General features: G+C 44.2%; 1 protein-coding gene across 1 annotated transcript in view; it reads left to right on the forward strand.

Annotated features, from left to right (window-relative positions):
* The first annotated feature begins 1,034 nt into the window (after positions 1–1,034).
* Positions 1,035–26,572, forward strand: part of STAB2 (stabilin 2) — a 136,051-nt gene continuing 110,513 nt past the window's right edge. Inside the window, exons 1-10 of the mRNA XM_070410924.1 lie at positions 1,035–1,294; positions 4,874–5,007; positions 7,220–7,335; positions 12,396–12,481; positions 13,319–13,388; positions 19,443–19,538; positions 20,893–21,018; positions 21,638–21,834; positions 23,633–23,766; positions 26,306–26,439. Of these exons, the coding sequence (XP_070267025.1) occupies positions 1,217–1,294; positions 4,874–5,007; positions 7,220–7,335; positions 12,396–12,481; positions 13,319–13,388; positions 19,443–19,538; positions 20,893–21,018; positions 21,638–21,834; positions 23,633–23,766; positions 26,306–26,439 (1,171 nt within the window). The 5' untranslated portion in view covers positions 1,035–1,216. The remainder of the gene's footprint in view (positions 1,295–4,873; positions 5,008–7,219; positions 7,336–12,395; positions 12,482–13,318; positions 13,389–19,442; positions 19,539–20,892; positions 21,019–21,637; positions 21,835–23,632; positions 23,767–26,305; positions 26,440–26,572) is intronic.

Consider the following 26,572-nt stretch of genomic DNA (forward strand, 5'->3'; position numbering starts at 1 on the left):
TTTTATTCATTTCAAACGGGCCAGATCCGGCCCGCGGGCCGTAGTTTGCCCAAGGCTGGTTTAGACAGTAGAGGGTAGTGGTTAAAAGTATTGGCTCTACAGTTACACAATTTGAAAACTGGTTCCCCACCCACTAGCTGTGTGGCCTGGGGAATGTTGCCTAACCTCTCTGCCTCAGTTTCCTCATCTGTAAACTGCAGAAAATAATTGTAATATTTTATGAGGATTAAACAGATTAATCCATGGAAAGGTCTAGAATAACAACTAACACATGAAGGTTTTAACAAATATTGGCTATTATTTGTTTTTATTATTGTCAAATGCAAGTCTCTGCTCTAGGCTGTCAAGGGTATATGTCCTCAAGGAATTCACACCTGGGCATGGGAGGCAGACATACAGACAGATGAACTGTGATAGATGTGACTAGGTTTTCATGCCATTATGTGCACAACGCTAGGAGGGTCTCCAAGATGCTATTGGAGGGTCAGGCCCAGAGGAGGTGGCATTAGATCCTTGAAAAGGGGCCTTGCAGACTAAGATGAGACCTATAGGCTCCGTCATTTGCTACTGAAGTGACATGGAAGATAAGAAAGGATGAGTCAAAACCCACTGTTGGCATCTGCAAAGAGACATTTCTTTGCAGTAGTTTGCCAACCACACAGGGTGTGGCCACCACTAGTCTTCAAAGTCAAGGACCTGGGCTCCTGCAACATTCCCTCCAGGATATTCTACCCGTTTATGGGCACTCCCACAAACACTGCCAGACAGCCAGCTTGGATTCAGACAGAAAGGCCTGCAGTTTTCCATGGTGTGGCTGTGGAAATGGTGGTGGGTCTCTGGGTCCAGCAATAGACAGGACCAGAGGCAGGATGGGCAGAGCAGTGGGAGGCGGGAGCTTATTCCCGGTAGTTTCACAGGCACAAAGATTCGGATCGTGTTTCTGCTCCAGCCCCTTCAGGATATCCTGTCATTCAGCCAGGGCATATATACAGTTGAGAGTGGCCAATGTTACGGCAACCCCTGGATTTGCCATTTTTCCTGTCTAGAAGCAGGTCTCACATATCATCTGGTTCAACCCAGGGAAAGGAGAGGGAAGGATTTAAAAACAGACACTGAAATGAGAAAGAATTCACTGGGAGCTCTTCAGACAAAGTTAAAATAGGTAAACAGCTCTGACAGGGGCCTGGCACGGAGAAGGAGCAAATATTTTCTCGCCATGCTACGAAATTCAATCCCCTTCCTTCTTGGATTGGTTGTACAAAATTTCTGCTCCCCACCGGGAACTACAGAGCAGGTAAGACGAGACTTCTATTTCTTTAATTGGTTCATTTTCAAGGTGTGTTCAAAAGCTGTTTGCTTTACTAGGTTGTCAGGGTAGAGAGTGCTATGGAGGCTTCCTAAAATAAAGAGAAAGCTGTGGAGAATAGGATGTGAGTGGAGATGCATCATCTTTCATCAACCCAGTTGGTTCTTTCTGTGCTAAAATGCCATTGTTGGGACTCTCAGAATTTAGTGCTCACATTCCTGGTTTCATCGCGGATTTTGGTATCCTGGGTGTGTTTTGTTTGTTTTAATCATCTCATCACTCACTTCCCATTGCATCATACTGAATGTAGAACATAACAATGGCTGTGGAGAGATGTTCTGGGGAATTACCGGTTGAGTGATATCTGGCTGAGAAATACAGTATTATAAAATGCATCAGGTATTCACCCTCTACCTTCCCAAGTTGTAGTAAAAGTACCCAGGGCACTTTTACACCAGCACACCAGCCTCTCAAGCAAGATCACATGCATTGTCACCTTAGAACAGTGGTCGGCAAACTGCGGCTCGTGAGCCACATGTGGCTCTTTGGCCCCTTGAGTGTGGCTCTTCCTAAGCCTTAGGAGTACCCTAATTAAGTTAATAACAATGTACCTACCTATATAGTTTAAGTTTAAAAAATTTGGCTCTCAAAAGAAATTTCATTCGTTGTACTGTTGATATTTGGCTCTGTTGACTAATGAGTTTGCCGACCACTGCCTTAGAACAAGTTCAATGTCAGGTTGGCAACAAGGCCAACCTGAAGGAGGGGATGTGGGAGTCAACCCGAGTGATTTAGTTGAAATGCATTTCTCAAGATACGACTTCCGCTCTATGAATAATAAAACACAAATGTGATTCTGCATCTGTGCCAGGAAAATTCTTATCAACGCCAATTTTACTTCAGTTGGCTGTACTCTATTAATATTTTCACGGAAACATTGAAAATGGCATAAAGGTTACTCATTCCAGTTCTCCGAATTTGAACTGTGGTTTCATGAGTTTAACAAATATTTCTGAGGATCAGTGGCTGCTCCACTGCTTACTAGCTCTTCAACCCTGAACACTTTGGTTCTTCCTTGCCAGTGGTCCACACAGCAGAAATTACCATCATCACCATCACTGTCATCAGAATGCGTGGAGAAATCAGGTGTTGACTGATGCTTAAAGCTGAGTTTACTCTTCAAGAAGAGATCATATGAGAAGTAGAATGAGCCATTCTATTTGAAAAGGACAAGGGATTTTTGGAAAGAAAATATTCAGCCCTGGTCAGGTGCTGAGTTGTTTAGAGCATCGTCCTGATACACCAAGGTTGCAGGTTGGATTTCCAGTCAGGGTACATACAAGAATCAACCAACAAATGCATAAATAAGTGGAACAATGAATCTCTCTCTCTCTCTCTCTCTCTCTCTCAGATCAATAAATTTTTTTAAAAATTTTAGAAGAGAATATTAACCCTAGCCTACTAAGAAAGAAAAGACAAAGTAATGTCACCCCATGTGCTTACCCACAAGGAAAACCCTAATGTAAAAGAAAATTCTGCTTTAAAAAATACTATCGTGACCATTAATAGAGATTAACTGAAACTATATCTAAGAGTGGCTTTTGTTATTCCATAAATACCATTCCAGCCAGAAAAAAAACACACACAGAGATTTTGTTTTTCTACCCACCCACTATACAGTGTGCAGGGAAGAGAAATGGCCAAGCAAGGAATCAGAAAGCCACTGACTCCCAGTGTGGCCTGAGACAGGTCACTGGTCCTCCCCTCAGCTCAGTTTGCTCCTCTCTAAAATGAGGATGATGACACCTGCCCTACTTACCTTTGGGGTGGTCGGGTTCAAATACAATGATGCCTTTGGGAGTATGTATAACCATGAACTGCTCTGTCAATGTAAGGTTTCTTCTGGTGCAGCCTTTACAGATGTCAATAAACTTAGAAGTAGTTATGATGTTCCCAAGACCCCTAACCTAGTGCTGGGCCCCTTGGGATGACAAGAAAAAGTAAGAGTGGTGGTTTTTAAATGGAGAGCAAAGACAAAAAATGTGTTCTACTGGCCAACCATAGAGAGGAGCAAGAGAGATGAGTGTCATTTTGTGGTGGTGTTAAACAGGGCTTTGAAGATATGAGGTTTGGGAAGCCAAAGAGAGGGGAAAGAACATTCCTATCAGGAAAGGCAACAGGCAAAACGCAGAGGTGGAGATAGAGACGCGGTACAGAAATTAGCACTTTACTGCCTATGGTCTCCAGTACCGGGCCAGGCAATTTGCACGTGGTGCATCATTTACTAGTAAAGTTCTGTGTGTCCTAGAGAGTGGCTATCAAGATATTCCTCTTATAGAGGATGGCAAAGAGGAAGAAATTCATTCTAGATTGGACACTTGGCAAGATGTTGAGCCTGATTCCCAAGTTTAGGTCTTTGACTCCCAAGTTGTCACTTTTCCTTATATAAAGCTGTTTCCATTTAAGTTTGATGGGGAAATGAAGGAAACTTGAAACAGGTGAGGAAATTCATTTGGGAGGATCAGCACCGGCATCGGGCAGTGCGGGATCCTCAGGGTCAAAGTCGATCTGCATCATTCAGCAGAACAGTTCTCTGCTGCCTGGTGTCTCTCACAGTGTTGGGTATGCCTGACTGGTTTCCTACAACTCATTAAGCCAATCGGCAAATATTTACTGAGCATTATTATGTGCCAGACACTGTTCTAGGTGCTTCAGACAAAGCAGCAGAGGACAAAGTAGGAAAAGATTGCCGCCCTCACAGAGCCCACATTCTAGCTGGGTTGTAATCCAAAGAATACAAATATCTTTGGAGAAGACACTGTATGCTCCACGGCATTTTGCACCCAGAAGAGCCTATTCCTGTGGAGTTAATACTGAAAGGATATCCTTGAGATTTGCCGATCTAACCGAAGAACTTACATGCATACAGTGGGGCCTTGACTTACGAGTTTAATTCGTTCTGAGACCCAGCTTGTTAAGGAGCTCGTTAACTCAAATTACTCTAACAACTCAATGCAAAAAATCCGCCGAGAGACAGCTGGTATCTCAAAAAACTCATTAGTCGGGACACTCGTAAGTCAAGGCCCCACTGTATATGCATAGCCCATGGATACAGACAATAGTGTGATGAAGGCCGGGGGTTGGGGGAGGGGAGCGGCTGAGGGCTAGCAGGGGTCAATGGAAGGAAAAGGGAGACATCTGTAATACTTTCAACAATAAAGATAAATGTTGGGGTTTTTTTTAAAGAAAAGAGTACTCTACAATATATTTCAGGTTTCCCATTTGGAGAAGTGTATGTCATGAAGTTACCTTACCTTGCTGGACTCCATAGTTTAGAGCAGGGATGGCAAACGCGTGATACAAGCAGCCCTTGAACAGCCAGGCAGACATTGCTTGTCAATCCCAGCACTCTTTCTAGATAAGATTAAAAGCAGCCTGCCAGGCACTACTAATCAACCTTATAACCCTCCTTGTGATTCCACTGATGTAAAGTCAATGGAGAAGATTGGCCAAGCAAGGCTCCGCTAATGGAGGTTGATGTTTTGTTTTGTTTTTATGCTCTCACAGACAAAAAGATGCGATAAGAAGTCTCTGCTTGTCATGAGGACTGAGTGCCAATCCTGCCCGCTCAACTTTGAAATTGACTGCCCAGATGGTTACACCAAGGTTACCAATGGCTCCATAGGGGTTCGAGATTGCAGGTACTCATTATGAGAAAGTAGTTGTGCTCCAGTCTTGAAATTCAAGGGATTGTGAATCCAAATAGAAACCTCCCATCTCAAACACTGCAAAGCATTGCCCTGGTTTTCTCTTTCTCTAAGGCCGCATTGAGCCCAAACTTAGGTAACTCACAACTATTACCTTGAGTCTAAAAAATGGATTGCATTTTAATACTAAATTGACTACATTATATTGCACATAAATATTCTCTCTTTCTTTTGCCCTTCTTTAGTTTGAAAATCTAGGTTTTGTTTCACTTGGAAAGAGTTCTAGTCAGAGCATGTTAAAAAGCCTTGGGTCTGACTCTCTCACTAACTAGCTATGGATCCTGATACTAATTAGAACCCCAATAAGGGAGGCCAATGAATTACAGCTTTGTTGTGTTTATGTGAGCACTGTATGCCTGAAATCCTTTTATGATTCAAAACTCTCATCGTTCAAGGTTAATCCTTGCAAAGGAGAGCAAACTGTTCTACTCACCAGCTAATAGTTGCAGCCAGCAGCTCAAATGAAAACACATTTTTTTATCTGCTTCGTCTACTAATTTAAAGCTTAGACAGTCCTCAGTGAGTTTCATTTTTAATTCAGGGATGAAAAATTAGTATGATGTCTTACTTTTGGTAAAATGAAACCTTACAACTGTTAAATTTTAAATTTGTGTTTGCTTAATGTGACTGCACTATATTCTAAACCCAAATCATCATTTTTAACAGAAGTTTCCCAACATTAGCTGGATTGAGTTAGCAATCATATGTGGCAATTGACTACTCAGTTGACTACTGCACATTTCCAATTAGATCCTTTTAGAAAGTACGTCTGAAAGACTTAGGGTTCAAGGTTAAAATTATAAAGCAACGGTAGTGAGAACATTTTTATACTGGTTACTTTTTCTCATGGCCATGATTGGCACTTGATTATGTCCCACTCCACTACCCTAAACACATACAAACACATAGAGGAGGGGGTTGAGGGAGAGAGAATAAGGTTAGTGGACTCATGCTCTCTGTTTTACAAGTGAATATTTTTTAATATGTTCTCATTGATTTCAGAGAGGAAGGGAGAGGGAGAGAGAGATAGAAACATCAATGATAAGAGAGAATCATCTATCAGCTGTCTTCTGCATGCCCTCTACTAGGGATCAAACGTGCAACCCGGGCATGTGCCCTGACCAGGAATCAGACTGGTCAATGCTCAACCACCGAACCACACCAGCTGGGCTAGAATTGAAGATTTTGATTTGTCATTCATTTATACTGAAACAAACCCAAGGTTGGTTCTTGAGGGGCCATTTGGCTCTACCCTTGGCTCTCCTTTTTTGCCATCTTTATAAAGAGATGTCCCTGCCAGTATTCCACCCTTTCAAAGAGATTGTCAACTCTATCTCCAGCCCAACTGTCCCTAAAGCCAGTAACTCTGTGGTTAATCAGCTGCATCACCGGCACTGGTTTAGGAGAACAACCTAGAACTCACAGGCACAGCATTAGTAACAGCCCAGGTGAAAGAAACAATGTTCATGGAAGATAACCTCTAAACACCAGAGTCAAGTCAAATCCTGTAATAAGCCATCCATGCAGAGACCCCTACAAATAGACATTGGTGATTAGCCTCCATAGAATTGCTATTCCAGAACTGTACCTCAGACGGTACAAAAACTGTTCCAGGAAACTCATTATATCTCCCTCAAGGAAGCTGTGGCAAATGCTGCTCATTACATTACTCCACCTCTCACAGGAATTTCTACATCTACGGTGTCCTGAGCAGTCGGTTTGATTTAAATCCACAGACCCTGTGCACCACATCACTCATGCTCTTTCTCTTCTTTCATTGGCTGCTGGTACACCCAGTGATAAGTTTGAAGTCCACTACCAGCGTTTGCCTAGAACCTAACATCATTTTTCCCATCTACTAACTTCACTCCGACATCATGCGAGATATTTCACCCCTATTTTCATTGGGCCCTGATGTTTTTCATTCATTACTTACAATTAAAGATAAACCGTGATTACATTTTTTTCTATCTAGACAGTAAAATGTGATAGATAGATAGATAGATAGATAGATAGATAGATAGATAGATATAGATAGATATTCTTTTTTTAATCTAGGCAAGCCCAAAGACCTAAAAAAAATTCTAGGGCAATCCAACTCCCTGAGTTGCTCTGATGATGGGTATGTCCCTCTTTACCCTTGAAGGTATACCTTTGTGGTCAGATCATACTCGCTGTCTCTCCCTGGATGCCGCCACATCTGTAGGAAGGACTACCTACAGCCTCAGTGCTGCCCAGGCCACTGGGGCCCAGACTGCATGGGTAAGTGAAAAACACCCTTCTTGGATTTGGATACTTGCTTCTTGATGTCCCATTCGATGGAAAATTGAGAGGAAGGAAACTCGGTAAAAGGAGAATGTCAGCACCTTTTTCTGGAAAGGCGCATTTCTGTCAGGAGGTAGAAAATTGTTCTTGCCCTCTCCGCTTTTCTAAAGAAATCTGCTTTCCTCCAGTCAGAGATCTGTCTTTAAGGGAATTCCTTTACAATTCAGCAAAAGAGACAGGGGAAAGGCTACCTGTTCTTACAAAAAAGGTCACTGACCATAGAGAGGAAGTAAGAATGATGGGTCCTTATGATCTCAAATTTACTGTAAGAAGAAGTGTTATGACAACATCTCAAAGACTATAGTTATTGGTTGGCAACCAAAATAATCATTCAGTCTTCTAAAAATGTAAGTTTTAGGATGGAATAGCAAACTCTGTAATGACCATGTTCCACTGTAAGAAACACTACCAGCCAAGTCTGAGTCAATAGTACAGTTAGACTCTCCTGTGGTCACGCACAGCACTTGTGAGCTGAAATGGAACTTCTGTTCTGATTATAGATGTTTACACTCAATTAGTGACTGCATCCTTGCTATGACATGCAAAGGATATGAGATCCCTTTTTTTCTTGGATAGTAAAAAATAAGGCATTTTAATTCATGACTTTACCATTTGCTTTACATCTTCTAAAATGTGCTGAAAACATCTCCTCAAGTATACACATAAGGGGAGAGATTAGTTCTCTTTAGTTGTTGTTCTTTTCCTGGTAAAAATAATATAAACAGACCTGGCTGGTGTTGCTCAGTGGTTAAAGCGTCCGCTCACTCTTGAAAAGGGTTGAGGTTTAATGCCTGGTCAAGGGCACATACCTGGGTTGCTTGCAATTGGATGTCCAGCCTCAGTCGGGTCAATGTGTCTTTTTCATATCGATATTTCTCTCTCTCTCCGCCTCCCTCCCTCCCTTCCACGCTCTCTTAAAAAAAAATCAATGGAAAAATATATCTTCCAGTGAAGATTAACACAAAAAATTAATAATAATGATATAAGCAAATTATATACAGCTTATAAGGAAAAGTACAAAGAAAGAAAAAAAAATAGCAACTTGTATTTTGTCACACATATGAGACCCTAAATATTTTGGCTTTTTTCCCTGGTTTTTTATTCCATGTGGCTTCTAAATAGTTGAGCCCTATTTTACGCATAATGTTGTCTCCAGTTTCTTTTTTTAACTAATGACGAATGGCTTCCCTTTACTCAGTGTCGCTGACATTAGTTGCTAAAGAAATCTGTGGCCGATATTATCTGATTTCATTCTTAAAACAAATCCTGGAGTTAGGCATTTTTATCTCCATTTTGCATATGAGGAATCAGATAGTGAAGATGATCTCTTGCCAGCTTCCTTTGGGCTTTTCAGTGATCAAGCAAGTTCAAGTTCAGAGCTGCTGGCACCAAACTTGCCAGGGAGAGAGAAAGACGGGGTTTAGGATCTCCTGGCCCTTCTCTTTGTTAACTGCTCTGCTCTCAGTGTCACCCCAGCATGTCGGCACAGTGTGGTTCTAAGAGATTATTACATCGGAATCAAGAGATTAGCCCAGACTTCCAGATTTCAAGAACTTTTTTGGTATCAAATGTGGTCATATCACATCCCGTCCTTATAGACATCCTGATATACTGGAAAGAACTCTTAGGTTTGCTTTTCTCTCTCTAACCCACAAAAACTAATCTGGTGCTACCCTATTCATCAGACATACCGAAGACAAGAAAAGGCTTTGTCCAAGATACAGTAACAGACGTCAGCATGCTCAACATAATGCACGACAGACCACAGCCAGGAGAGCAAAGGCACTCCGGGTTTTAAGTTTGAATCCAATCCCATCGTTACTGCTTTAGGCAAGTTATTTCCTGCATAGGCTCCAGTCTTTTTAGCTGTCAATGGGGGGTAAAAAGTCCTACTTTACAAAAATATAGTGGAGGCTTTAAAACATCGGTACAGGTGGAAGCACTAGGCAAAGTGCACGACACTACGAAGACACTTTTAAAAAGTTGTATGAATCAATGAATGAGTGAGTCACGGTCTAAATAGGCCTCTGATAACAAAAGGCAAATGAAACGGCACCCTTTCTCCGAGGCCTTTCTAAACACTGGGTAACTCATAAAGCATGAGCAGGCCAACGGGACTCCAGTCTCATGCCATCACACTGTGCTACGTGCACACGTGGCAGAGCTCACACCTAGGACCGAAGGAGTCTTAGGGAGTTCCTTGGACATTCGGGCATTTTCCTCTGGTAGGTCTCGAGGCCATTGCAGCAAAACCTGTGGAAACCAAGGCGTGGACGTTCTTTCCGCTGGCCTCTCGTTGGGGCAAAGTGTGCTCCCCTTTATCTTCATCTTCCGAACATACTCAGTGTCTCCGAGGGCTTCCTTCCTTTGGTTCGGGAAAGAGATAAGTCCTCTGCCGGGCTGTGGCTTTCACCTCTCCCCCAGATTCTGTGGCGATAGCAAGAGATCTTGCCTGTCATTTCACATTTCCACAAGGAGAAGGCCACGCGGAGCAGCTGGCACGCACCCATCCTTCTTTTCGAGGCAGTGCGGGCTCTGAAATGGCCTTCACTTCAAGGCAAGTGCAGCACCAATTCCTCTTTCACGCACTGAGAAATGCATTTATACTCAACGCCTCTAGGTTGCTTTTTAAATTATTTAAGTTCCTTTTTCAAGTTAGAGCATAGCTCTGTGATTCATTCTGACAACATGGAAAACGCAGAAAAGCACAATGAAAAAACATTACTCATCCTCTTCCAAAATGACAGCATAGGGAATATAGTCCATAATGTTGCAATAGCAATGCCTGGTGTGAGATGGGTGTGAGGCTTTTTGGGGTGATCACTTCATAAATTATGTAAGTGTCTAATCACCAGGATGTACACCTGAAACTAATATTGTACATCAGCTGTAATTGTTGAAAACTAAACATTATTAAAACGTTTATTCTTCAGAAGTAATATGTGTCTGCTAAAGAAAATTAGGTGGCATTAATAAGTAAAATAAAGAAAGTAAACATCAATAAGCTTCCAAAGATATCTGCTATTAAAATGTTGATGAACTTATAGAGTAATATACAGTTGTGGTTCGGAGGCACAGAGATCTGGATTTAACACCTGCTCAACAACATAAACGCTCCATTACTCTTGATCAATTGACTTTACCAAACTAGGGCTCACATTTACAGCCTGCATATTGGAAATGATAATCAGCATGATTTTTTTGTGAAGACAAAAAAGAGAAAATGAAGCTACTGCTATTAACTGTTGTTATTATTACTATCATCATTACCTTTTGCTATTATTTGTTTGAAATACAAAAATTTGTGTACCTACCCATTGCCTTTATTTAAAATATCATGCTTCTAACATAGCTTTTGGTAATTTGTCATTTTCACTTAACGGTGTACTGTGGAAATTTTCTATGCCGATACAAATGGTTTAGTGACACTTTTTTGAACGACTCTTCAGTAAATGTTTCATTGGATGAATGTTTTATCATTTAGTTCACAAATGCATTTTTTTTTATTTGGAACATTTAAGTTATTTCCAATATTCCCTTTGTTAAATGAAACTCTAATAAACATCTTAATAGACCCCACCAAAAAAAAAAAAAAAAAAGAAAGAAAAAGAAGGCATGAATTCTCACTTGAGGAAAAAAATATATGTCATCCTGACATAACAAAGGTGTTTCTACCCATATTTCATGTGCTTCTCCCTCATTGAAACTTGTACTGATTTATCAGATCTGTATATGAGAGTCTTTTCTCATTAGCCAGAAAACATGTTTTTAACCTTGAAACTTAATACACGTAAACAACCAATTTCTATTTGAGATAAAATAGATTTTTTTTATCTGAACATGCCAGTTCTCTTTATTTCACCATCAACGTTAACAGATTTGTGCTACAACTCAAAGTAATGGGGAAAGAATGTGGCAAAACAATCTATTTCAAAGGGAAATGACTTTGATTCTTCTTTCTGAGGTCAATGTCATTGAATTATGTGTATTTGTTTTTTGGTATCATTATTTGCATTTTTTTCTGTTGTATGTTCTTTGCCATTTTTTTTCCTGTTGTATGTTCTTTGCCATTCACTGCACACGTTGCAAATAACAGACTGTGTGGATTGGATCCACTCTTTTAGGCATGCCCTTCTTTGGCTTTGAGTGACAAATAATGCTGAGTTTACATGAGGAACCTATTTTATATCAGTTTCCCATACAGACAGTTCCAACCAGAGCTATCAATGCAATACCAGCACATATTCTCTGCCTAGCTGTAAGCCAAGCTTTTATTTTTTCTAATATATTTTTATTGATTTCTGAGAGGAAGGGAGAGGAAGAGAAGCATCAATGATGAGAGAGAATCATTGATCGGCTGCCTGCCTCCTGCACGCCCTGTAACTGGGGATCGACTCGCAACCCAGGCATGTGCCCTGACCAGGAATCGATCTGTGACCTCCTGGTTCATAGGCCAACGCACAACCACTGAGCCATGCTGGCTGGGCTGTGAGCCAAGGTTTTAAACAAAGGTAATGACATGGAGGAGGCACCTTGGGAGATAAAGTTACAGGGAGATCCTTGGCCTCTTACTGGCAGGAAGTTCATTATCTTCCTCTAAAGAAACAGACAGCCAATGATTTGCTGACAGCTTATAACGGGTAAGCCTCCTGCATGGGGGAAGTCACAATGCAAGGACCACCAGAGTAGCAGGGAGCAAAGGGAAATGAGATAATGACCTAAAATAGCCTTATCAGCTCCCGAGCCTCACAATGCATCAGAAATGTGCCCTCATAGCAAAGTCTAATCTCTCTGTTGTCTTTTATGACAGTCCCAGATGACACTGTGATCTGCTGGCCTCCTCTGTGTAGCCCCAGGTGACGCCAGCAGAGTCTTCAGTTCTTTCTGTCCCCCTGGCAACTGGCACACTAACTGGCACATAGTAGGTCCTGAATGCATCCTTGCAGAATGTCTGTGCGCCATCAAAATGAATGAACCTGAGCCCTTTGCTTCCCTAGAGTGCCCAGGAGGAGCCAGGTCGCCCTGCAGCGGCAGGGGCAGCTGTGACGAAGGCATGGAAGGAAACGGAAGCTGCTCATGCCAAGTAAGTTCCGAAACGTGTTCGTCTCCCTGACTCTGCTCCTTCTCCTTAACTTTTGTCCCTCCTTAAAAACACACACACACACACACACACACACACACACACACACACACACGATGGAGTCTCTAAGAAGTGATACTAGTAAAAAGAGTAGACAATCTGCAACAAAATGACTTATCAGAGGCTGGGGGCCTTGGAGTGAATCAGTTAACTGCTCAGCCTTGAGTGTGTCCATCTATAAAATGGGTTTGATAGTCATCCTGTGTGATTACATTTAATGAAAAGTGAAATAAGGTCATAGATGTGATACTTTGTGAAGCTGTACAGGGCTATAAAATTGTTGTTACCACCACTCTTAGCTCTCGGTGCTGTCCACACCACCAGTTGTCAAGCACGGGGTCTGTCATTGAAGAATTTCTTTGGTATTCCATGAAAATGATGTTTTACAAGTTTCAAGCCTTTGGTTGAAACACAGAGAAATCCTGAAAATGAATGAGCTGGGCTGACTTCAGAAATGCAGCTGAAAGAGTTTTCGTTTCGCCCTTGGGTGAAATTATGATGGTGCTGTTATCACTTGCTCTCTATTTATATCTTTGGATTGGCAAAACAGCTTTGTTCTGGACTCGCTGTAAAAACAATGATGCAGGGATTGAGGTAGACTTATAACACAAAAACAGCAAAGAATAAAGGAAAAACACAAAGAAGGAGCTTCAGAATAGGCACGGGGGGAGGGATATATGAGAAATAAGCACAGACCACACCACCAGTGAGAAGCCCAGGGCTTCCTGGGTAAAGCTGATCACGTTGGGTCTAACGTCATCTCCCTGGGGTGTTTTGCAGGAAGGGTTTGGTGGAACAGCCTGTGAAACCTGTGCTCATGACAACTTATTTGGACCCAACTGTACAGGAGGTATGTCTGATTCTTCTGTAGTCTCATGCATTTGGAAACATAGAATGTCAAACAGCTACAGACCTCAGAAAGACTGATCCTTGGAGGGAAAACACTGAACAGTTATGTATAACCGAGTCTGCAAAGGCAAAGCAAAGAGTTAGTAACAAATCTGATAGAATGCAGTGTTGGGAAAAGAAGAGTTTTCTGTGGTTTTTAGCACTTGCAGTCAGCTACTCACCAGTAATGCTTTCTGGCAAACTTGGGGGCACACAAGTCCATCTCTCCAGACTCCAGGATCAGACATCCCCTTCTCTTTGCCTGTCCAGCTTCTCCCTGAGCTCTTTCCAGATCCTGGTCTCAGCGTTGACCTTCTTCTCGAGGTGAGCAGAGATGGTTGGCTCCATTTTTCAGGGTAAACAAACAAACCTGACACTGATTGGTCTAGTCCAGTGGTCAGCAAACTGCGGCTCGCGAGCCACATGTGGCTCTTTGGCCCCTTGAGTGTGGCTCTTCCACAAAATACCGACTTCTGTGCATGGGCCACGAAGTTTCCATAGCACTGTACGTGGGCGCCTGCACGTGGTATTTTGTGGAAGAGTCACACTCAAGGGGCCCAAGAGCCGCATGTGGCTCGCGAGCCACAGTTTGCTGACCACGGGTCTAGTCTTTTATTTTCCGTTCCTTCTTTCCCCCAGAAGTAGACCCTGAAACAAGGATTCCAATACAAGTAGCATATTTAGGAGGTGATGGCAGAAACACTAAGAAAGTGACATAGAGGCAATAAAGGTGGGCTGTCAAGACAGAGAGCAGTGTGATGACCAGAGCTTAATACCCTGGACTGGGGACTCTTGGAGTCATGGTTGAATACTCACCTTGAAGTTATCTCACCTGAAGGGAAAGGGAGTTACAGTGAGCTAGGCAGAATAAAGACGACCACCACCCCCCAAAAAATATGTCCATATCCTCATCCCTTGGACCTGAGACTCTATTACCTTATATGGCAAGGGGGGAATTACAGTAGCAGGTGGAATTAAGGTTGCTAAGTGGCTGACTTTGAGAGGGGGAGGATGTCCTGGATTGTCCAGGTGGGCCCAGTACAATCATAGGGTCTTAAACGTGGAGGAGGGACACAGTGATGAGATGTGAGAAAGACTCTACCAGCTCTTTCTGGCTTTGAAGGTGAAAGGGGGTCAGGAGCCAAGCAATGCGAACAGAAGCTAGAAAAGTGAAGCAAACATTTTCCCCCTCCAGGAAGGAGTAAAACCCTGCCACCGTGACTTTAGTATAATAAATTTTGGATGTCTGACCTCCAGAAATGCAAGGCAATAGATTTTTGTTGTTTTAAGACACTAGGTTTGGGGTAATTTGTTGCAGCAGCAATAGTAAGTTAATACATGCAGTCATGGGCTGGGGGAATTGTTAATTCCCTGCACTTCCAGCCCCCAAAGAGCATTCAGGTGGAAAAACCTTCCCAGGAAGCCTGTGCAGGATGCTGGAAGTCAGCTGGAATGCACACACATGGTAAGGCCTCGAGAATGTGGGCATGGCAGAGACAGTGTCTCCCAGATCCATAGTCACCCAAAAAGGATATATCCTGTGGCCTTTCTCCAACACCACTTTGGTTCTGACTTTTATGGAAAAATCAAATTCAGTAGATACTGCATTGGTTCAAATTTTCTTGAAGAAAATCTACACACACACACACACACACACATCCTACCCTCATAAGTGTGCACACTCTGGAATAAGTTTTATTGCGATACAGAGACACTGTCTCATTCTAATAATCCCTGGGTTCTTTGAAGGAAGACACTATTGTACGTCTTTATCTGCAGTACCTTCCACAGTGCTATCTGCATGGTAGACAAACATCCCACTTTTGTTGGTTAGATGAATGAGTGAGTGAGTGAGTGAGTGAGTGAATGAATGAATAAATAGCCTGATTTACTCCAGCCATGCTGTCCTGACTCAGAACTGTGGCTTTGAGAGGCAGCATATAGAGTTCCAACTTTAGACTCAAACTGGGTTTCAGCCCTGAAGCTGCTAATTGTGGGAACTTTAAGTTTATAAGAACATTCCCTCTTTGCCTTCATCTGTAAAAACAGAAATAATATTGCCTTCTTTCAGATTATTATGAGGATTTAATGAGGTAATCAGTGCACGATAAATGTTAGCGATTATTACCTATTATTCTCCAGTGGCCCCCGATCTTAGGACTTCCTTCATCTGTATATTTTTAAGATTATACATTATATTAAATAGCATTAAAATATAATCAATCAACTGTTTAGAAATAACCTATTTCCTAAATTAGCCCTCCCCTACCATAATAAAAGAATTAAATCACATGTTTTAAATAAATATTGAGATGGGAAGGAAGAAAGGCAGCATCTAGCATTGCTTGCTTCCCAAGAAAGCCGAGTCATTGCTTTGGGATGAAAATTCAGAAAGAAGAAGAGTCCATATTGCCTCCAAGAAATGATCTTGGCTACCAATGAGCGCAGATATGCATGGAGCTCCCAAACATTCCAAAATAAAGGGACATTTCTTCACACTTATTGGTGCCATGGAGAAAGGGCACGTGAAAGGGGAAGAGTTGGTTTAGAAACCTAAGTTGTTAAGTGTGGGGCGTGGCTACAGTGTTTTGGACAGGTTCAAGCCTTGGACTAAAGAGAGGGCACAGCCATGGCCCCACAGTTAAGAAAACTGGAAACCTAAACTGAGAGTCAGGAGAGAAATTCCAAACCCTGGGTTCCAGGAGAACTTCAGGTGGCGATGAAACTGTTCTGTCTGGCCTGTCCCACGGCGTGCCTGGTCACAGGTGGCCATTGGGGACCTGAGATGGGGCTGGTGCATCTGAGATGCTGAACCCTACATTTTAGTTCATATCACTTAGTTTAAGTTTAAATAGCCACACGTGGCTGGTGGCTACCACATTGGAGAGCTCAGCTCCAGAACAGGCTTTGAAATCACACTGGCCCGAGTTTGAAATCCGCTGCTGTGTGACCTGGGACAAGCTATTTAACCTCTCTGGGCCTTCCTCACCTATGAAGTGGGAATAAGAATATCTGCTCCAAGGGTTGGCAACATAGCAAAGCTCATAGCACCATAGCATAAGGGCTCAATCAACAGAAGCAAGTATTAAGTGAAGACAAAAGCAATACAACAGTAAGGGGAACACTTATTCACCTAGGAATGAATGAGTGAATGAATGAATGAATGAATGGCTCAGTGGTGGCTGGTCACTTCCCATTGGCAAGGACTAGGGGAACTTGCAAACCTCTTCAGCCAGACATCCACTGGGTGCCAGTGTTGTTGCATCCAAGGGGGCGTTGGTCTCTCGGAGGAGGCCTGGCTGCTGGAAGTGGGACAGTTCTATTAGCTGCTGTTTATTTTTAACGCCGGCTTTAACCTGCTGCAGGAACAGCCTCCTACCCTCCTGCTGATTCACTCAGACGTGATTTAGAGCTGCATCAGCGAGGGTGTTCATCTCTGTCGCCAAGTCCCTGCCCACTCAGGGCCTCGCTCCTGGTTGGGGCAGAAGGCAAAGCCCACTTTCTCTGACATGACCCCCAAGTCAGTCCCATAATCACGTCTTGTTAATGACAGTAGCTGGCATTTGCTGAGCGCCTGCTGTGAGCCAGGCTGCGTGGGAAGAGACCTGACCTACGTGATCTCTTTGGATGCTCACAGCAACTCTTCAAGCCGGGTTCCTCCTTTTATGAATGAAGAAGCAGAGAGGTTTCTCAAGGTCACGCAATGATTACAGGGCCAGAGGCAGCACCCTGGTGGCTGACTGCAGAGTGTGGGTGCCCAGCCCTGCACCATTCTGCCCCTGGCAAGCACCCAACATTAGGCCCCTGACAGGGGATGGGAATCCAAAAAAGGGAGCGATTAAGTCCCCACCCCCAAGGAGCTGGAAACACGGGTGACAATTATGGCCCCGTGTGCACAGCACCAGGGGGTGCTGCAAAAACACGGGAAAGGGAGCAGCTCACTCTGCCAAGGGGCCCAGCACGGGGTGCTTTGTGCACTGTCCCTCTGACCCAAATGGCTGTGGCTTTAACCACTTCAAAGTTACACACTCCAAGCTCCGAGTGTCTCTAGAGTTTGGCAACAAATACCAGGGGCTCTTTAAATGGCATCTGGGACACTTTCTTGGCAGAGGCTGGCAGCCCTGCAGTGCGTGTCAAGAGCTCCCCGAGCTGTACCAGGCCAGTTAACCCAGGACAGAGGCTGCACTGGAAGCCAGGATACAGGGAGAGGCTGATGCCAGATTCCTGGGCTCACACCAGCCAGCCCCTGGGATGGGGAGAGGACTAAGCAACAAGGACAGCCCTTGCAGGGAGCATCTAAATTGGAAGCAGGCGCTGAGTCCCACTTAACTGCCCCTTCCACCCCCTCACTCTCCTCCATACCACATGACAACACTCAGAGCACACCCTCCTCATCCTGCACCTGCCTCACCCTCCTCACCCTCCTCATCCTGTACCTGCCTCACTCTCCTCACCCAATTCCTGGCCCTGCAGGATGCTGTCTCGATGGAAATTTTAGCTGTGCGGTTGTTGGCATGGCCATGAGCTCTGGGAAAGATGTTATGGGGAAGCACAGACAGGGAAAGGTCTTCCACGGGGCTCCAATCTAACAGGGGAGAGAAATATGCAGATGGAGACAGAGGAAAGCAGTCCCAACAGCCTCATGGATCCCAGCCCGGCTGTGGTGTCGCCCGCTGAGCATGAGCAATTCCACAGAATATCACCATCAGAGATTCACTGCCTCCATTTGAAACAAGACAGAAACCAGGCCACTGCGTAACCACGTCTGAACAGAGAAGACACCGTGTCAGTAGGCAGCCAGGAGAATCATCCAGCAGCTGCCTGTCCTAGCAACGCAAGAGGCTCCCACTCTCTCTCCAGTGGCCGCTGCCCTTGTAGCTGACTTGGTGTGACCAGTGGCGTGTTCCTGGTGGCCTTTGGCTCACCGGCGTAAACAAAATTAACAGTTGTAGTTGGACTCGATCGTGGACACAAAGAACATGCCGCTGGCCCCAGAGCACAGATTCTGCTGGGGGAGCTCTGAGATGGCACCGCAGAGGTGGGGGCCTCGGTTGGCCTTGGAGGATGAGGAGGATTTCCGTGGGCATGTGAGAGGGAGCACAGTTGGAGACAGGGGCATGGAGGTGGGATGGCACAGGATGCAGGTCCTGATTCTTCCAGGCACCACCTTCCCTAGGCCGCCCCTCCATCTCTTCCCAGGCAACTCCCATTGCCATTGACCTATCATGTCGGAGCACTTCCCACCCGCACTGTGCTGGGCTGTTCTGCCCTTACACGGTGAGCTCTTCGAGGGCAGGGACTTTGGATCATTCATCCTGTGCTGAGCACCCTGAACATAATAGGTACTCAACACACATTTTTAGGAAGGAAGGTCAACTACTGAGTTATCCCATGTGCTGATAAGTCTAAAATAAAGTGATGGGAGATGAAAATGAAAAATTAAAGAGTTTGAAGTCAGATTGGAGAAAGCCTTGTTTGGCAGAGGAATTTAGACATCATTTGGTTAGCAATTGGGAGTCACTGAGATATTTTGGAGAAAATCATCATGATATCATTATTGATCAAATACAATCGATGGAATGGAGAGACGAGAGATTGGACTGCGAATTCAGGTAAGATGCTACTGCAATAGTCCAGGCAAAATACGGTAAGGCCCTAAATGAGGGCAATTCCAGTGGAGATAAGAGCAAGGGATCAAGGTGAGACACACAACAACACTACAAAGGATTTGGTGCTTAGTAGATGTTAATCTTTGCTTTGGTTTTTTTAAGCAGGTGTATCTGTAGAAATCCCATGATGTAGACATCATTATCTACATGTTATATATAAATAAATTGAAGCTATTAAAAAGAAATGAAGTCCAGATTAAGCCGGGGTCTCTAAGACCTCACACCTATGGTTTTTCCTGCGTCATCGTGCAGATTCTCAATAAACACTATCTGAAGATGTTATCCACCCAGAATCTTTGGGCGACGTCTGTGTCAGGTACTGAAAAACCCCCATTTCCTGTCTGCAGTGTGCAACTGTGTGCATGGAGTGTGCAACAGCGGACTCGATGGCAATGGAACCTGCGAGTGCTACTCTGCATACACCGGCCCCCACTGCGACAAGCGTAAGTACCGCCAATTTCCTCAGTGCCACACCAGGTCAAAGAGGCACAAGGTGTATGCATTTCAGACCTTGCAGGCCAGGGCCCAGCCCAGGGGAATGCTGTTCTGTGCACCCTTTCCTCAGCCCTGGGCGCACCAAGGGCTCTACAGGACTGGCCATTAGAGGCTGGCCACCTCCCCTTCATCCCGCACAGCTGACCCGTGAAGCCACCCGGCCTGACCCACACACAGAAGTCCACTACACTTCTGAGAGCGTGTCTCTTAGCTTCTAGTCCCAGAACATCAAGTGAGTCCTGACTTTTGGCACCTCCCTATGGATGACCTTCCCTAGAGGGAAGATTTCCAGCAAACCTCACCATCAAGGCATCTTAGCACCTTCTCCCCCACCAGTGGCCAAGGCCAGGCCTTTCCCAGTGACATCTGCAGATCAGCCCTGGAGGGAGGAGGGCTTATGTTGGGTACTTACCTCAACCCAAGGGTAGTGGTTGTTCTTTATATTTCTGCTATTTCTTTATGCTTTAGAATTCTAGTTTTTAATGCTCACAAAGAATTCCCATTATTTTAATTCTCTGTTCATAATGCTTTACACTAAAATTTTCCCTGTTCAAATTATTGTGTGTTTTCGGTCTCCTGCCTGGACCCTAACTAATACGTTTCCTACCATTAAACACACACACACACACACACACACACACACACACACACACACCTTAGGTTCCCTAAGATCAGAACTCCTCTCCTGTAATAAAATTCATTGCACATTCAGGTCTGCATCTGGACTCTGCATTGCCCCATGAAAATTGGGGCTTAGAAGACCTGATGCAAAAATGCTGACATTCTGGCTATTGGTCTTCCTATGAGTAATCAACTATCTTTTATCTCTGACCCAGGAGTCTCATATCTTCTACCATCATCCATGAAACTGAATCGGCCAACTTGTTAGCTTTGCACATTAGCTAATATGTTGGGCTCTTTATAGTTTTTAACAACCCTTTAGGCTCCATCAATATTGTAAAATACCATGCAGTTATTAGACATTAAAGTATATCCTTCGAGACCTCCATAGTACATTGTTAAAAAAACAAGTTTCTAAAGATTGTAAAGGGATTCCATTTGGTCTTAAAAATCATATAAATAAACATATATGTTATTGTTTGTTGACGATGGTTATTTTAGAAGTGGGATGGGATAGTGAGAATAAGAAGACAGTTAATTTTTACTTCATGCATTCTGTATTTTTGAATTGGTACAGCAAATCTGTGTTACCTTTTTAATGGTGGGGAATATTGCTTTTGTTGAGTTTTTTATAACTGGTTTTTCTGCTGATGCAGTTACCTCAACAACCTTCCCTTGCAGCCATCCCTGAATGTGCAGCCTTGCTCTGCCCAGAAAATTCCAGATGCTCACTTTCCAGTGAAGATGAAACGAAGCTAGAATGCAAATGCCTTCCCAATTACAAAGGCGATGGCAAATACTGCGAGCGTGAGTAGAATTTAGATCCTGCAAGTTTATTAGTTGAGATGTTTAGGTTATCCAACAGGAAAAAGAGGGGGCGACTCACAACCACCCTAATTTTAATGCAACCACCACTTCTATTTTTCTTCATGAAATGGGAGCCAGACTATTGGGTTCATATCTCAGATCTGCCTATTACTAGCTGGACAAATTCTGTAACCTGCCTGTGCCTCTATTTTCCTATCTATCAAATGGGGATAATAATGGTACTTACTTTAGAGGGTTGTAAGGATTAACCGAGTTAATGTTTGGTAAATGCTTAGAACAGAACCCAGTACATATTATAAATTTGATAAGCCTTAGTACTTTCCTTCATGTTCTTTTATATTCAAATCCACACATCACATGGCATAATAATATATCAACACAATATTTGCAATTATAATCTTCGATGGCCACATGTAAATCTGTCTGATAGGTGAGGGGGATCAGGTAAGGTAAGACAAGGTATTTCTTACTCCTTCTCTTAAAACTGTTGGATTGCCTGTGCAGCTTTGATGAGCTGTGATTGGCAGTCCCTTCACAGTTCAATTGTCCTCCATCCCGGGTGTGGTGACTGTCTCTTATTTTGTCATTGCCTCTCAAGCCATCAATCCCTGTTCACAAAATGTCTGCCACCCTCACGCTCATTGCACGTTCCTGGGACCAAATCGGCACAATTGTACCTGCCGAGAAGGCTACCACGGGGATGGCCACGTGTGCTTACCAGTCGACCCCTGCCAAATCAACTTCGGAAACTGCCCTACGAAGTCCACAGTGTGCAAATATGATGGGCCAGGACAGGTAAGCTGCTGATGCATGGAGATGATGCAGGTAGAGTAGGATGGCCCCCCAAAGGTAAAATGGGCCATGGCTACAATTTGTGTTCTGTGCCCTTCCCATGCTCCCTTTCAATGTCCAATTGGGCTTCCTCTCCAGACAGACCTGCACGTGCTCAGGGATAAGCTCGGCATGTCCCTCCCCAGTCCGACCTCTACGCTCACACTTTCCAAGCTCCCCAGTCAAAACTTCACTGTCCTACATTCTCTTCTATCCTCGTCCTATACAGTCATTGACAAATATATACACAACTCAGATTTGATCAACAGATTAACTGTGAGCCAAGTGTTGGGTGACTATGTGATTGACTTTTACCAACAATCCTCCAGTCCCTGTAATTTCTTTGCAAGAGAGGACTCTTAGAACCAAAAATACTCTGTCCCAAAGGGACAGCACTGACAGATTGCAGGGAACAGGGAGGAGATTCTGGGGTGAGAACCTGACCCCCAAATCACATCATGGCTTTGACTGGGAAAATTCAGCCTGGCCAGGAGATCCTTGCTGAGAAGTCCAGATAAAAGAGCCCTTTTCCTGATATCTCATCCATCCATTGAATATTTTTTTAAATGTATTTTTATTGATTTTAGAGAAGAAGGGAGAGGGAGAAAGAGATAGAGACATCAATGATGAGAGAGAATCATTGATCGACTGCCTCCTGCACGCCCCCCACTGGGGATCGAGCCCGCAACCTAGGCATGTGCCCTTGGCCAGAATCGAACCTGGGACCCTTCAGTCCGCAGGCCAACGCTCTTATTCACTGACCCAAACCAGCCAGGGCCATCCGTTGAATATTTAGCAGTGCCTCTTGCCCCCGGAACTGCACTTTGAGTGTGCCTGGAGGAAATTCATCCATCCATACACAGGCTATTGCTGCCTGGATGGGAACCCACACAGTGACGGGTCCCCAGTTGTCTAGTCAGCGCCCCACAGGAATGCTCCTGGTGTTCTCTGCACAGGATCTGCCCAACCTTATTTCCTAGGAAAAATATATCACACGATATTTCTACTGTCAATTTCTAAGGCGGGTTTGCAAGAAATTCAAAGGGCTGACCTCCCCCCCTAAATGAAGTCCTTTGTGGGCAAGTTCCTGTTACACCCTGAACCGAGGTGCCAGGACCTTAGGAGTGAGGTTTAATATATGCTTTGTCTCCTAAAAATGTGTCTCAAGGCAGACTTTCCAGTCTTAGAAACACTCCGTGGCTTACAGGGCAGCAGTGCGTTCAGTATTTCCATTATTCCAGAGCGGGTTCCTCAAACTCAGGATTAATAATGCTTTGGGCTGAATAATTCTTTGTTGGGGGGAGGAAGCTTGTCCAGACCATTGTAGGATGTTTAGGAGCATCCCTGACCTCTAGTGACACCACCCCTTGTCCCGTTGTGAAAATCAGAAATCTCCAGATACACCCAGTGTCACTTGAGTTGAGTGGCTGAAAACCAGTGTTCTAGAGCAACAATACTTCCTGGCTGAACCTCACTCTCTACTGGGCTGCAGATGATCTAAAATCAGGAACTATGGGGCCCAGGGTTAGCACACAAGGAAACTGAAGGGTAAACAACCCACAAGGTGTATGAGCTTCCAAATAGACATGATGTAGACTCGGGGCTTCCAATTCCAGACACTTTGACATAGTTGTAGTTTAAGCCCATACTTTGGAACTTCCCCGAGTGGGTTTTTATGGCACAAGATACGAATTTAAGAAGAATGTTGGCTTTGGTGACTAACTAGAACCCTATTTCTTTATCTCCCCCCAACCCCCTGAAGTCTCACTGTGAGTGTAAGAAACATTACCATGGCTTTGTACCCGGCGTGGGGTGCAGTGTGACCGATATCTGCAAATCTAACAACCCCTGTCACAGGAACGCCAACTGCTCCACCACCGCACCAGGCCAGGCCAAGTAAGTCTTTGCAATTCCACCACCTTCTTTCCAAGTGGTGAATGTGGTGGCCAGTCAATGCTGTAAGTGTCTGGAAGGACGTGAAATATGTCTTATTCCGCCTATATCCACATCACCCCCATAGCACAATGCAAGGAGCACGGTAGTTACTCAATAAATCTTTGTTTAATCGATGACTCGTTCAAAAGTTTTTTTCCTTTCTAATGGCCAGGAGAACAATCTGAAACACAGACCCAGCCTGCTAATGTGGCATGAGGTGGTCAGAGTGCAGGAGAAGGAAAACACGGTCACTGGGAAAACAAATGTTGCAGAGATTGACCTCTAATGTATATGCCTGTTTCCTCACCCGTGAAATATTGCTTGTTAGCAGTGAAAAACAAGGCCAGGGAAAGTGAATAAACACGAGGGGTGTTTCCTGGACTCCAGGTTTACTGTGGAAAGAAGGGGTTTACTCTAAGTAAAAATATTTGTGTGGAAATTCCTGAGGCCGGGGCAGCTTGTGGGGTGGGAAGAAGGTAGTGTTTGTTGTTTAAAGACCTGGGTTTGAGTCTCTGCTGTAAAATAGTCGTGGGGATGCTCCTGCCAGGGGAGAGTCAGGAGGTCAGATAAGGCTCCCTAGAGCAGGCCGCACCTGAGCTATAAGGTGAGGCTGGGAGAGCATTCCTGGGAAGGCAGGTGGCCTGAGAAGGTCATCCCAGTTTGTTTGTTTTTAAAGCAATTTGGTGGAGCTGGAATTTGCAGTGAATGGCAGGAAGGGGGCCTGGCCAGCCATGCTAAGCACTTACATCTTATCCTAGAGGTGATGAGAGCCCTGAGAGTTTTAAGCACAGAGATGCCAGATTTCCCTTTTGGACAGACCACACAGGGCGGAGGGATGAAGGACTGATTTGAGGGGAGGAAAACGAAGGGCAGAAAGACCAATCAGGAAGTCATTGCAGCAATCCAAGCAAAGGAGTGATAAGACTCTGAAATGTTTGTTCAGCAAACTTGTTGAAAATATACCTATTTGCCATGGGACCATATTTAAAAACACAACTGGATTGATGGGTGTATAACTGTTCTTTGGAATCCTCTTCTGAACATCAGTTAGACCTGTGAAATGGTATGACTACAGCATCCCTGCATCTCTCTTCTCTGACATGTGCTTCCCTATCTCATGTTTAGTTCCTCACTTACCTCCAGGAGCCTGGTGAATGTCACCTTCCCAAGCACCTTGCCAACTTCAGTCAGCTGTCAGCCAACCTTTGCTGAGTGGTGTGCTAGTCTCAGAGCTTACTGATTCAGCAGAGCGGATTGTTAAATTTTCAGGATTTTGCAAGCTGGTTGGCATCACCTTGGTATTTTGAGATTAGCCAATGTGGGAGTATGAACCGTGGAAATTGGCAAATGCTACAAATAAGGGCTCTTCCCACCCACCTCCTTCCCCCCACCCCCACCCAGAGACCTGGTCATTCAACTTTGACCAGCACACTAAGGCTAGTGCATCATTAATTGCATCTTTAACTCTTTTATGAAACTAAACCATTGTGTAAAGTGTCTGTGACTTTCATTGTGTATGTATTTATTTTAATTCAGTGACTGATTATTGTACAACTATTAATTAAGTACCTTCTATGGGCCACATCCTGCACTAGATCCTGGGTTTACAACAGTGGAGGAATAAATACACACATAGCCCTTGCCCTCACTCTCTTCTCAAATTAGATGGGACCAAAAAACCACACAGTTAGGATAGAATTGCTACTGGACTTGGTGGCCAAGAGAAGAGCTATATCAGGGATCCTCAAACTTTTCAAACAGGGGGCCAGTTCACTGTCCCTCAGACCGTTGGAGGGCCAGACTATAGTTTAAAAAAAATATGAACAAATTCCTATGCACACTGCACATATCTTATTTTGAAGTAAAAAAAACAAAACGGGAACAAATACAATATTTGTATTTGCATGTGGCCCGCGGGCCGTAGTTTGAGGACCCCTGAGCTATATGGTACCATGAGAGTAGACACTTTGGGGAACCTGGTCTACAGTGGGAGTTGGCAAGGGGGTGGATAATCTAGGAATATTTCCCTTAGGAAGGGACAGTTGACTGGAGATCTCAGCTAGGATGGGAGGGAAGGGGAAGAGTCTTCTAAGCAGATCGATGACTCTGCATCTTTATCTGAGGCTTACATTAGTAGCTTATTGTGATTCAATGGTTCTGTGGAGGGGCCCTTGACTCTGCATTTATAGTAAACACTCCATGTGCTTCAGATGTACATGGTCTCTTGATCACACTTTGAAAAATACTGAGAGTATACAAATATATCTAGTGTTTATAGATATGCATAATGTATTAACTATCCATTTCTTGTGGGCCTACTCTATGTCAGGCACTGCACTAGGAGTGCTCACTTCTGTGTGTGCCTCTCCTCTCTTAGCCTATCCCTGGGCATTGCTTTCCCCATCGTTGCAGACAAGGATCAGATGAAGGAGTTGGATGGTAGGATCTCACCTCTCATTGGCCCTAAGACCCTGCAACTGTGTTTTCACCCTCTCTGTAGATGCACTTGCCTGAAAGGTTACGTGGGCGATGGCTCAAGGTGTTATGGAAACATCATGGAGCGACTCAGAGAATTAAACACTGAACCCAGAGGAAAATGGCAAGGAAGGCTGACCTCTTTCATCTCCCTTCTTGGTAAGCAGCTATGGGTACAGATTCTACATACAGGGCAGCCACCTTTCAGGCAACGGCGACTGCAAGACACAGTCATTCAAAAAGGGGTGGGCAGGCTGGGCAAGGCTTGTCTATTGGGACCAGTCCTTCTGGG

Source organism: Myotis yumanensis, unplaced genomic scaffold (genome assembly GCF_028538775.1).
Source record: "Myotis yumanensis isolate MYYU_CA2020_CCGP unplaced genomic scaffold, mMyoYum1.0.hap1 SCAF_3, whole genome shotgun sequence".
Lineage (NCBI taxonomy): Eukaryota > Metazoa > Chordata > Mammalia > Chiroptera > Vespertilionidae > Myotis > Myotis yumanensis.